At 50.1% G+C, this 12,555-nt stretch overlaps 1 protein-coding gene across 1 annotated transcript; it reads left to right on the top strand.

Annotated features, from left to right (window-relative positions):
* Positions 1–1,551: 1,551 nt before the first annotated feature.
* agpat4 (1-acylglycerol-3-phosphate O-acyltransferase 4 (lysophosphatidic acid acyltransferase, delta)) lies at positions 1,552–12,373 on the top strand. Its single transcript, XM_066697307.1, has 9 exons — positions 1,552–1,677; positions 6,289–6,500; positions 7,527–7,696; positions 7,939–8,100; positions 8,384–8,537; positions 9,067–9,169; positions 9,373–9,448; positions 9,577–9,775; positions 10,997–12,373. The coding sequence occupies exons 2-9, from the start codon at positions 6,323–6,325 to the stop codon at positions 11,086–11,088; spliced, it is 1,134 nt and encodes a 377-aa protein (XP_066553404.1). The 5' UTR covers positions 1,552–1,677; positions 6,289–6,322; the 3' UTR covers positions 11,089–12,373.
* The last annotated feature ends 182 nt before the right edge of the window (positions 12,374–12,555 follow it).

Below are 12,555 nucleotides of genomic sequence, written 5' to 3' on the forward strand. Positions count from 1 at the left end.
TGCACTTTTTCTGTTGAGATGATTGGGCGTTATTTACACAGGGAATCAATCTGTGACGGGGACAGACGATTAGTTCCTGAAAACTCAGATACCGTGAGCAGGAACAGGATGGTTCGCATTTCTCGAACACAAATGAAAGATAATAAACTGCACCCTGCTGTAATTTAGAGAAATGTCTCTTTCCTCTTACAGAACTATTCCATCTGTCTTTCATTGTTCCAGGACTGTGGGGCAAAGCAGCCTCTAAATATCAGCACAGAAGCCCAGCCCTCTTATTAGGGTGTGATTTGTTTTCTCCACTGTCTTAAAGTACTACAGCTCAATTTTTTGTTTTCCTCCCTTTTTATAACAGGGGCAGGAAGCAGATCTGGATGTAAAGCATGTTCTTTGTGTCAGATCGTTTCCTTCCTCCGTGGAGGGCTGATTGGGACGTGCTACAGTGCCCATGTGTAGACCCAGAAGCAAGACTGGGGATGTCAGCCTTGAAATAGAAAGTCTTTGAGACCCTTCTATCCTTTTCAGCTCAGAGAGAACTGTAAAGATTCCAGTTGATCAGACCGACTAGTTTTATTAATGAACAAAAACTCCAGTAATTCATCATAATGATAAGGTCAAGAATGAAGTGACGTGACGAATAATTAGAGAAGATTAAAATCAAAGTGCCTCCTAACTCTCCCTGCAGCCTCTTGACTCTGTGTGTCTCAACATCTCCCTCCAGTGTTGAATACTTAAGATGTATGTATTAAGTCAGTTGTGGGTTTTATATTAAGTTCGGGTTATTTCATGAATACAGGTGACTGCAGCTTAATAAGGCGGAAATTCAGTGTTTACTTCGGGGGAAAAAATAAAATAATGCACACTAATGTAAGAACAGTTGACGGCCATCTTGGGTAGATTGTGTCTGATCACACACGCCCTACTGGAAGTCTTCAATGTTCAGGCGTGTGGGATACATTCTTCACTGATTCTGATCTTCTTGATAGCATAAGTACATCTGTATGGTTTCTTTGGATACTTGTTTAGATAGGTTATTCTCTAACATGGTTCAGACTGGCAGAGGAGTTTGTGCAGCAGTTTCCTGTCTTTGACTCCCTAATGGAAAAAAAACACCTCCCCTGGCCTGACGCCTTGTTTACATACAGACAGGACTATCTGATCTGATGGTTTTATCTCCTTCTGTTCTATCCCCTGGAGGGAAGCAAACACTGGGCACGGACTCTAAGCCCTGAACACCCAGAGATTTGGTTTCTCCTGTCATGCTAGAGGAGTGTATTTTTTGTATTAATGTTAATATTGATTTTATTTCAGTGTCAGTGGTGGTCCCTCTCCAGACAATAGCATGACTGTATGCCTGCAGGGGGGGCTGTTGTCTGTGTTATCCTGTGTGTGTGCGCGTGCGTGTGTGTGTGTGTGTGTGTGCTCACTTCCCTCCTCCCCTCGGTTCTGTGACAGGAAGTTATTTGAGAGAGAGCAGCGCCACCCCTTCCCCCTCCAGCTGGGATCCCACCCCCGCACTGGGTGGGGTCTGTGCAGAGGGCTGGTCTCAGACTCATTGCCGATACTCTCCACAGGCAATTGTTGCTCTCCTCTCTCCATCGCTGCCTGCCCTTCCCGGCGCTCCTCACTTCCCCTCCCCGGAGATTAGCAGTCCATGTGGCCAGGAGTACCAGACACGAGGTACCGTACTGCTGCCTGGCATTCCTGTGCATCTCTCTCGATCTGTCCCTGCCTCCTTTCCTTCTCAACATCACCAACTGTTTTTCTTGTTAGTTTTTTTTTTGCTCCTGAGAAAGCTGCCCAGCCAGCAGAGGTTCAGGGGCTGGAAGCACATGTGTGTGTGCAGATTGTGGAAGGCGTGATGGCACATGTAAGAGCCTTGGGGGCTGGCGGGGGCCGGGGAATGTTCTAGCGTCTGCTAGCCCGTTCCCACGGCAACCACGCTCACACTGATGAGGAAGAGCCTCAGTCTGAGCGCTGTGTGTGTGTACAGCCTGAGAGAGAGAGAGATCTGTGTGTGTGTGTGTATAGCCAGAGAGACAGACAGAGAGAGAGAGAGAGATCGAGATCTGTGTGTGTGTGTGTACAGCCTGAGAGAGAGAGAGAGAGAGATCTGTGTGTGTGTGTGTGTGTGTGTGTGTGTATAGCCTGAGAGAGAGAGAGAGAGAGAGAGAGAGAGAGATATCTGTGTGTGTGTACAGCCTGAGAGACCGAGAGAGAGATATCTGTGTGTGTGTGTGTACAGCCTGAGAGACAGAGAGATACAGAGAGAGATCTGTGTGTGTGTACAGCCTGACAGAGAGAGAGAGGGGGTTATATCTGTGTGTGTGTGTTTACAGCCTGAGATAGGGAGAGAAAGTAAATAACACTATTTTATTTTATATTTGTAAAGTTCTTAATGTTATTGTATATAATTTTAATGTACCCAATTGCTTTGGCAATACTTGTGTGAAAACATATCATGCCAATAAAGCTTGTTTTGAATTTGAATTTGAGAGAGGGAGAGGGTGGGGGTTATATCTGTGCGTGAGCTGCTCCGTGTGGAGCTGGCGTGTCTCAGTGTGTTTCCAGTGTTTTTCCTTCCTGATGAGCTCACCGTCTCCGATGGCAGCACCAGCGAGTTTCCAGCGCTTTTGTCTCGCTGCTGCTTTCTCCAGGACGGGTCGGCTCTGCTCACCAGACACGCTGTGGGTCTGTCTGTCTGTCTGCTCAGGTTCAGTCTTCCTGACAGACAGGTGGCCTCACAGTACAGGGGCTGCTGTGTTTGCTGTGGGCGAGTCGCACTGTTCCTGAGCACTTACCAAGCCTGCTGTGGGGGGGCCTTCAGTGTGGCGTGCCCTCCAGACAGACACACAGACAGACACCCCCCCCTCCCTCTCTCTCTCTCTCTCTCAAATTCAAATTCAAATTCAACGTGCTTTTATTGGCATGACCAAAAAGAAGTATTGCCAAAGCAATGGTGACAAACAACAGTTTTGAACATATACATGTACATTTGCATACATAAATACACGATATGTATGTTAAAACAGTTAACTGATTAATTTCAATTAATACAATTTAAACCATATGTCAGAGACATAAAATTGATATTAATAGTAATAAATCGGTGTACCATGGGTGTCATTGCCTGTGTCTAGGGGTGTCCCCTGTGTGTGGACTAAGTGTCCACTGTGTCCCTCAGGCTGTGGCAGGAAGCTGTACTGGGCCAGTAATATGCAGCTGGTCTCCTCTCCCAAAAGGACTGGCACTTTCTCCGAGTCTGGCAGGTCTGGAAATCTCTTATAGAGATCTGCTATTTTGGGGAAAAATTGTGCTCGTAAATGTTTATATTTTTCACATTTTAGAATAAAGTGCAGCTCTCTCTCTCTCTCTCTCTCTCTCTCTCTCTCTCTCTCTCTCTCTCTCTGTTTACTAATGTTTTCCCTGCTGTTCGGCTGTGGGAATCCCCACACTGTTGGCCAGCAGCAGCGCAGGCAGGCGCACCAGCCACTGATGTTCACTGTGAGCTTTAGACTGCATTTCAGAAGAATGCACTGGATACATTCGGTCAGAGGGATGGGCTGTGTTTTTCCCTCCCCCTCCTGGCCGTGCGCTCGGCTCTGTACAGCCCTGCACTGGGACTGTGACAATGCACAATGATCTCCACAGATCAGCCCGGGGTGTGCTGGCTGTGACACTCTCACACATGAGGAATGTCGGTCTGGTCCTCTGAAGCCCTGAGGTGAACAGGAGAGAGACTGCACTCGTGGGTCCCGTGGGTTGTCTTATCCCGAGTAGCGGGCGAGGTGAGGCTTCTTTGATCTGTGAAGGTGTGCTGTAGGGTCTGCCTGAGGGGACAAACGGAAAGTTAGGACAGGAGCTGGAGGGCGAACATGAGTTAACATCCGTGTGTGCGTGTGCGAACCTAGTGGGAAGCAGCCGGGTGAGACAGCTGCAGAGTCAGCATGTTCTGAGCTGGACCGAGGACAAAAGAGATGCATGAAGCAACACATCACCGCTGACAAATATTAACTCTAGATTATAGTCAAATCATGCCCGTTGCCAACAGGGAGTGAACCATTAAACAACGGCATGAAGGGGGTGTGGGAGGAGAGCCAGTGACAGCACATTCCCACAGGGGGAGTGTTAGCCACAGCCAGGCACACACCACACCCACGCGTGTCGGTCTCCCAGCTCTCGGAAGTGTGTATTGCCTCTGAGCACTGTAGAGCCCACACCTGTCAACTCTCCATATCTGTCACCGCTTCAATGTGTCATCCTGTCTGACATGTTTTTGTTCTTAAACAAACCTCTGGGTTGAAGTTATTGACTGACTGTGTACTTAAGCTGGGCAGTGAGTTGGGTGTGAGCACAGGCAGGCCATCCCATGGATGCTTTGTTCCCGGGGTCCTGTGACCATTCGGTCCTCAGCGCAGACAGGCTTCTTTGCCTTGTCTCAGTTGTGTCATTAAGCAATTATCATTTCCTTTGATGATGAGAGAAAATAAAACCTTTACAAAGTGGTGATTTTGGATTAGTACAAGAGGTATTGTGAGCCCAATCCCAGGGCTGTGTGTTGACCACTTCCTCCTGGTGTGTGTGTGTGTGTGAGGGCAGCTGTGTCAGATGAGGTCAGCAGTTTTTACATTTCCTAGCAAGCTTGACAGGAAGTTGTCCAATTGCTTCTAATTGTTGTGGAACACATGCCTCTGTTGCCCAACTCTCATTCGCTCTGTTCTGTTCCTTAATGTTGCCCGAACTCCAAAAATAAGGCCACTTAAAGCTGCCTTGAAGGAGAGATAGTCCTGGACAGGTAACAAAACACTGATCCGAAGCAGACCTAACCTCCGCAGCCAAACGGTTGACGAGATAGTATTCTTTAACAACCAGCTGTGTGCGGCCGGGCCGCATGTGACACCCCCAGGCCTCAGGGAGCTGTCTAGCGCACGTCAGTTGTGAGCTGTGGTGTGCGGTATTTGCCGGTGGCGTTGGTGTCTCAACAATAGTTTTGTGGCTTTTTTGAAATGCTTGTTGTAGCCTTTGGTAAAACTAGTCACACTCTGGGGAGGCTCACAGCTGTCCGCTTCAACAGGGCAGCCTCTCGACCACAACACGGACACGCTGATAACAAACTGCACATCTGAACTGGAAAAAGACTTTAGGCCAGGTTTCCATCTCTCCCGTGTCGGCCCTGCCTTCCCCCCGAGTGGGGCTGTACTCTCACTCAAACCTCCCTTCCTGTTAAAAGGCAAAACCACAAGCCTGAGGCTTGACGACAAGTATTGTTTTCCTATTGTACAACAAAGTTCCCTGTTACTGATAACCGAGCGGCCCACCAACACGACCCGACAAAGGGCCCCAGTGTGCGAAGTGGGTACACAGAGCGCTGTGTGTGCACAATGATAAGGCCACAGCCATGGGGGATTTATTAGCTTGTGGTGCCAATCAAGGTGTGAGCTGATTCTGAGGACTAGGTCTCAGAGTGACCTTCTGCCGACTCACGGGCTGAGCCCTGGAGGGTTACTGCTCTTTTCTAATCGTTTTCCATTTGCAAACAGGGCTGGATGTGCTTATTTAAATGAGAGATTTTCTGCATGAGTGTACAACAGCTCCTTTAATAAAGCATCTCTTCAATGTACTAACTGCTTAGATAAGTAAAGGATTGGCCCAACATGTTGGCCTGATTGTGAAATGTTATGGCTGAGCTTAAACTCAAACCAACACCAATGTTTCTTTGCGGCCTGTGGGGGAGCTTTGAGCTCTCAGTGCGCATACGTGCTTCACAGGGATGTGTAGACACGCCTAGGCCACGGGCCTCAGGGCACAGGGGCCTTCTGGTGCAGTTAACCTTCGAATTGAGTCGGAAGGTTCCTCTTGGATACTTCCCTCCCTGCCCAGCAGCAGCGTGTCACAACACCAAGAGCTGAGGAAACCTGTCCGACACCACGGACGTCACCACACCCGTAAACGCATGTTCAGATGCGCACAATCTCGCAACACTCTCTCACGGTGTCAGATTCGTCTTTGTTGTTTTGTTTTGTGACCAAAATACTACTGAAATGATAGCAAATGTCGGGTTGTTGCTTGGAAGGGGGTTTGTGTGCAGTGCCGAGAGGAGGTTGTGCTTTCTGCTCCATCGGCCATCAGGTCCAGACACCTGCCTGTAGAAAGACTCTGCGGCTGCTGTGGTGTCTTGAAAACGGTTAAATCAGTCCCATCACCTGCATTGAGCGTCGCTGTTTTAATGCTCTGTACAGTGAGGTCTGCCTGTGTTTGTGACAGTCTGCATTGTGCCGCATGTCTCCACAGGTCATTCCAGCCGGGTCCGTCTGTCCTCTGAAACATGGGGGTGCTGCAGTTTGTGAAGTCCCAGTTTCTGTGTCACCTGCTCATCTGCTATGTGTTCCTGGCCAGCGGCCTCATCATCAACTTCCTGCAGCTGTTCACGTTGCCCTTGTGGCCCATCGACAAGCAGCTGTACAGGAAGGTGAACTGCCGGCTGGGATACAGCATCGCGAGCCGTGAGTGTCCCCCATCCCCCCGCCATCGTCCACCCGGTCCCATTCATGCGGGGCTGGCGAACCATGAGAGAGACGTTCGAGAGAATCATCGGCTCTAGTGCGGAGCTAGTCAAGTTAACAGAAAACATGCTTTAAGCCTCAGTCTCATTTATTAGCATTTTAAAAGCAAGCCCGAAAAAATAAAAACTTAAGATGTTAATTGGATGCAAATGGGTGATTGTGAAGATAAAGCACTCCCAGCCTGCCCAGCCAGTCCCACGGCTCCACGCAGTCCACTTGTATTAGCAAATTATTCTTCAAAGATAATAAAAACCCGTAGTGCTCTTGGGAGCGTCTGCAGAAATAGGCGCCACAGTAACAACATATAAAGTAATCAACTGTGAAATAAGAGAACCATAAAACCAACAACCCTGTTAGAACAGGTGTGCCTTGTTTTTTTTTTAAATTCTTATCCTGGTTTAACCAAATGAAAGCAGTTCTTCCTTATCTAAACAACCTAACATAAATAATAAAAACAGCAGCGATGCAAATGTGTTGACCTCTGTCAGTGCTCTGGATTGTCATCGCAACCACAGCAGCACCCTATAAACAGGAAGATTGCTAAACTGGTCTAAAGCAGAAGTGTCTCGCTGCGTGAGTCCCGTGAGATACACACACACACGCACAGTTATCTTGAATTTGTTCACATTACATACGCTCAATAACATAGCATAACTTTATCTCCAGCTTGTTGCGTTTCCTGTGAGAGTCACCAGCTAACGGACTTATTTTAGGACCATAGTGAACGAGCCTCTTTGATAAAGGACACGCAACCGCGGAGGTTTGTATGGGAGGAATAATAATAAAGATCTTACCAGAGCAGTCTCTGCTTGATCTCACTTGCAGACTAATAATAATGATGTTGACGGGTCTCCAGCGGAGCTCGGTGCTGGGTGCAGAGCTGTGAGAGAGAGAGAGCGGGCTGTGCCGAGGTGCAGACTGCGCCCCCTGTCCTGTCCTCAGCCCCTCTTTCCCGTGTCTCTGCAGAGATGGTGGCTCTGTTGGATTGGTGGTCCGGCACGGAGTGCACGCTCTACACCGACCCCCAGAGCTGTCAGCTGTTTGGCAAGGAGAACGCCATCGTGATTCTCAACCATAACTTCGAGATCGACTTCTTGTGCGGCTGGACCTTCTGTGAGAGATTTGGGGTGCTGGGGGTAAGAGGCAGTACTGACGGTCCTTACAGGTCTAGAAGTGATGTGCAGTTTGGCCTGGGTGCTGTAGACTTTCTTAGGGAAAACAATGTGCAAGTTTGTTGAATTTTAAAGAGTGACTTTTGGACAAATGTGTCCTTAATGTGTGGAGCGTAAAGCACAGTATCATGTTGCGTTTACGTACAAAATGTTAAGGCACAGAGTTGTTGTTGGTAACCACTCCGCCCATCTTCTCCTTCAACCAGAGCTCCAAGGTGCTGGCCAAGAAGGAGCTGTCCTACGTGCCTGTGATTGGCTGGATGTGGTACTTCCTGGAGATCGTCTTCTGCAAGAGGAAGTGGGAGGAGGACCGGCGGACGGTGGCGCAGAGCTTGCAGAACATCCGTGATTACCCCGAGAACTACTGGGTGAGCAAACGTGAGGCACCGGAGCCACAGCACCAAGGCAACAGAGTTACATTAACAGAGACGGGGACCAGGATAGAGAGCGCACACATGGCCATTTCATGATCACTGTTGTTGATTTCTGCCACAGAGCACCAAGCTAAACCTGACCTCCACTCAGACCGCTCTGCCTGCTATGGTCCCTGTGTTATGCTCCCATGGCTGCAAACTCTTGTCCTAAAGCAGCAGAGTAGTGCCCTTGGCGTGGCAGGCAGAATGAACCCCGTGTCCGTCTGTGTTTGCACAGTTCCTGCTGCACTGTGAAGGGACGCGCTTCACCGAGAAGAAGCACCAGATCAGCATGCAGGTGGCCGAGGCCAAGGGGCTGCCCAAGCTCAAGCACCACCTGCTGCCTCGGACCAAGGGCTTCTGCATCACCGCGCAGAACCTGAGGAACTCTGGTAAGCAGCCCCTCCTTCCTCCCCTCTCACAGGAGTCACTACGGGTCGATTGTGACCCCACAGCCTCTGCAAGCACAGCCCCGATCGTCTGGAGAAAGAATAAAATACAGAGACTGCCCAGCAGAGAGAGACTACGACTCGGGTCTAGTTTAGAGCATTAGATTTAGAATGGAGGTTAGAATGCTAGAGATGTAGAATTTAGAATAGAGAGCGTGGTTCTGTACTGACTGGAGGCTGTGCTGAGAGGAAGCTAGATGATTGAGTTGAGAGTAACTCTGGACGGTAGCAGGAGGGAGATGCTGTTGTTCCTTAGACTGCTCTTCACGGGCGGTTTCTGTGGAAAGCACACACCACTCTTTAACACACCACTTTAATATACCCATGGAAACCACGAGATTAGTGACGAGGACGTAAATGAGCGTCATTTTAAAGGCTTGTGTTGTTTAGGAAGCAGGGCCGAGTCCAGAGAGACAGGGCAGGAGTGCGGCCGCTGTCTGCATGTTTCTGACTCTGTCTGTCTTCCCTGTAGTTACTGCTGTGTACGATTCTACAATTAATTTCAGAAACAATGAAAACCCAACTCTGCTGGGAGTTCTGAGTGGGAAAAAGTATCACGCCGATTTGTATGTGAGGTAAGAGGAGACGCTCTCTGCAGCATCACAGCCCAGTTCACGACTCAAAATAGGAATGGATGCAGTGTGTAGTCCTGTGTGTAGCTCATAGTCCTGTATGTATAATGGTGTGTACCTTGCCATATGTATGAGTGCCAGTAGGGGTTAGATTAAAACTCAGAGCCCTGAGAGCGTGGCAGCTGATGATGCACTTCCTGTTCCAGGCGGATCCCTATGGACACCATCCCGGAGGTCGAGGCAGAGTGCTCTGCCTGGCTGCACAAACTGTACCAGGAGAAGGTGAGGTGAGGGCGGGGGTGGGGGGCAGGCACACGAACTGTACAGACTGCTGCTGAAAGACCTCGAAATGATTGTGCACCTACTGCGGATTGATCTGTTCTCTCCGTGTGTCTGTGCGTCTCTCTCAGGATGCCTTCCAGGAGCAGTACTGCAAGACGGGGCGCTTCCCCGGCCCCACGGCCCACCCGCCCCGCCGGATCTGGCCACTGCTCAACTGGCTGTTCTGGGCCTCGGTGCTGCTCTACCCGCTGTTCCGCCTGCTGGTCACCCTCATCAGCGCCGGCTCCTCCGTCACCCTCCTCAGCTTCGCGGCGCTCTGCGTGGCAGGTCAGTGTGCCCAGCGGCCCGGCCTGGTGTGGTCAGACCTGCAGGTTGAACACCATGGGGGGATATTGACTGCTTTCTCAGTGATTAATCCTTTTTTCTTTATATCCACACACTGTTGGCAAACTGACTGTGGGTAAAGTGCCGTAAGTATCGCTGTGGCTTTTTACTGCGTGGAGTTGCATGGCATCACCTTTTCAATGCCAGTTTATTTCATGTCCTATCTAATTGGGAGAAACAAAGAAGTAACGGTCCTCTCACCACATCGGCTAACAGTGCGCTTAGAGCCGCAGCCTCCCAGAGCTCAGACAGGCTGTGACAGAGAACGGTGGCGCCAGTGAGCCCCTAAATACAGCCGAGCCTCTGAAACAAAAACAAGCGAGACAAGCGCTCGTCTCCGCAGGCGGTCAAGTCATGATCTCGGACGGAGACCCCCATCTGAAGCGCTGCCTGGCTTTAGATCCTTGGGCGTCTGTAGTGACGGGGGCCCACGGGCCAGGGAGAAGGGCAGTGGACATAGCCATATAAACGCTTGTTCAGATTACATTATGAATCGGGATGAGTTGGCATTTAGTGCAGCTCCTCATTCGAGGACATGGTGGCAGCAGCAAACAGACAGGACTGGTCTGATGTATTTAATAGAGATACTAAAGGACGTGTGACTCTTGGGGGTAGAGGTGGATTTATTGATTTCTGTACATGGTCATGACAGTTGAAGTAAATATCTCTGTGTCATGTCGTCTGAATATTAGGAAGATTTTGCAGTCTCTTAAGCTCAAGGATAACAGCATGCCAATCACGTCTATTATGTGAGGAAAGGCAAACTGTGCGGCCAGACAACAAGGCACAGGTCACACAGTAGCCTGTTAGGGTTATATCACTGACATGTAAGCAGGTACCCATAAAAAAAACTCATGAATCATGTAAACTGTTGGTTCGGAACGTCCATCCGGAATGAACTGATCCTGAATGACCAACTACTGTGCATGTAGCCGCAGTCATGACTCTGAGTAATGCATGAGCTGAAGCACTGAATGCATAGTTAGTTTCTCATGGAGCATCCACTGTATGTGCGACACCGTGGCCTATGAACACGTTGACTTTGACTGACCACGGCCTCTGCAGCCCCAGCCCGCCCAGCTCATGCCAACTCTCGGACCGGGTCTCTAATCTCGATTCGACAGACCAGGTCTTCACCACGTTCCTCCTGCTTTCTATCTCCAGTGTCTGTCGGCGTCCGGTGGATGATTGCGGTGACGGAGATCGACAAGGGCTCCACCTACGGGGACAGAGCCGGGCAGCAGAAGCAGGACTGAGCCTCGGCCGCAGCCCCGCGGACCGCAGCTCGGTACCACGGACGGACACGCGACGGCCACGGGTTCTGCGAGAAGGACTGCGCTCAGTCGTGTCGGGACCTGGTGCCGCTTCGGGACCTTGGTGCGATCATCTTCAGACTGAAACTCCAACATGCCTTACAAACATTCACTGTTATGGACACGTGTAGAGGTCTTATAGACCTTCCCTCACCGTTGTGCCCACCTGAGTCAGAGCTGCCCTCACCCGCCTTGGGCTTTCTGCTCTACCACTGTAAAACACCAACACGCACCGAGCACACACAAGCCCCCTCTCCCCTCATATCGAAAGTGTTTCCGGCCTCCTTCACTATGCCTGCATTGGCTTAATCAACCGGTGTATCTAATCTGAGCTGCCATGTTCATTATCATTGCAGAATCCATTATTTGCCATGATGTACAGAGTTGGATCTTCTAACCCCATTAATGCCAGGGCTGAGAAGTGACCAGGCGGCCTGGTGTGACAACCTGCTCCCCTGACCACATCTCTTACCCTGCACTGGGTTTAACCCTTGAATAGCCCACACCCCCCTAAGCCCACAGGTTCTGCCACACAGGGCACTGTGCCACGGCTGCCCTACCCAGGACCCGGGCAGGGTCCAACTCACCCTCCAACCCCTTCCCACTCCAGGTCTGGTAAGCAGGAGTGTGTGAAGGTAGGGCCTGGTTGCCATTCTCTTATTCCTCAGGAGTATTTCTAAGAGTATTGAAGACGAGTGTTCCAGTCAGTATTTATCGGACCTTGGTGACAGAAGCAGTTCTGGATTCATGCTGGCTGATGGATTGTCTTTCTGCAGGTCAAGGCAAGCTCTGCACGTTGGGATGGGTTATCTTTAAAACCCCAGTATTTCCACTACTTCCATGTATAATCCTATGAGCCCCTTCCCCAGAGCAGCACAATCGCAACGTGCACAGCAGGCCTCCGACGCACAGATCTCATCCCGGCCTCTCCGCAGTCTTCGCCGCACCCTTCGCAAGGCATGTGGCGCCATGGTGCTATGCCTCCAGCCCAGCCGCTGCCTTCGTGCCACACGTGTTCCTCCTAACTTTCTTCCTCAGATGCAATTCGGCTGCATTGGGACGACGGCCAGCCTGAAGCGCTGCTCGTCCTCCTGCACCGGTGTGCCATAGGCGTTGATCTGAGCCCCCGATGCTGCTGCCCTGCTCCAGCACTCAGTATAAACACAAGCACTTCAGCCCATTATAATTTTTTTTTTTTTTTTTAATAAATTACTTTATTAAAACAGTTTACCTTTTTCCTGTGTTTCCATTTTCTTAACTGGATTGTGGAAAAGTTCCTAAATCCTACATGGTGTCTGTTCTCTACAGCACAGGGCAGCGTTTCATTTCAGACTGCAATCCCTGCAGCCCACTTAACTCAATCAACACAGATCAGATCTAGTCCATCTCGGTGGGTCAACCGCGCAACTC

This window comes from Amia ocellicauda, chromosome 23 (assembly GCF_036373705.1).
Source record: "Amia ocellicauda isolate fAmiCal2 chromosome 23, fAmiCal2.hap1, whole genome shotgun sequence".
In the NCBI taxonomy this organism is placed as follows: Eukaryota; Metazoa; Chordata; class Actinopteri; order Amiiformes; family Amiidae; genus Amia; species Amia ocellicauda.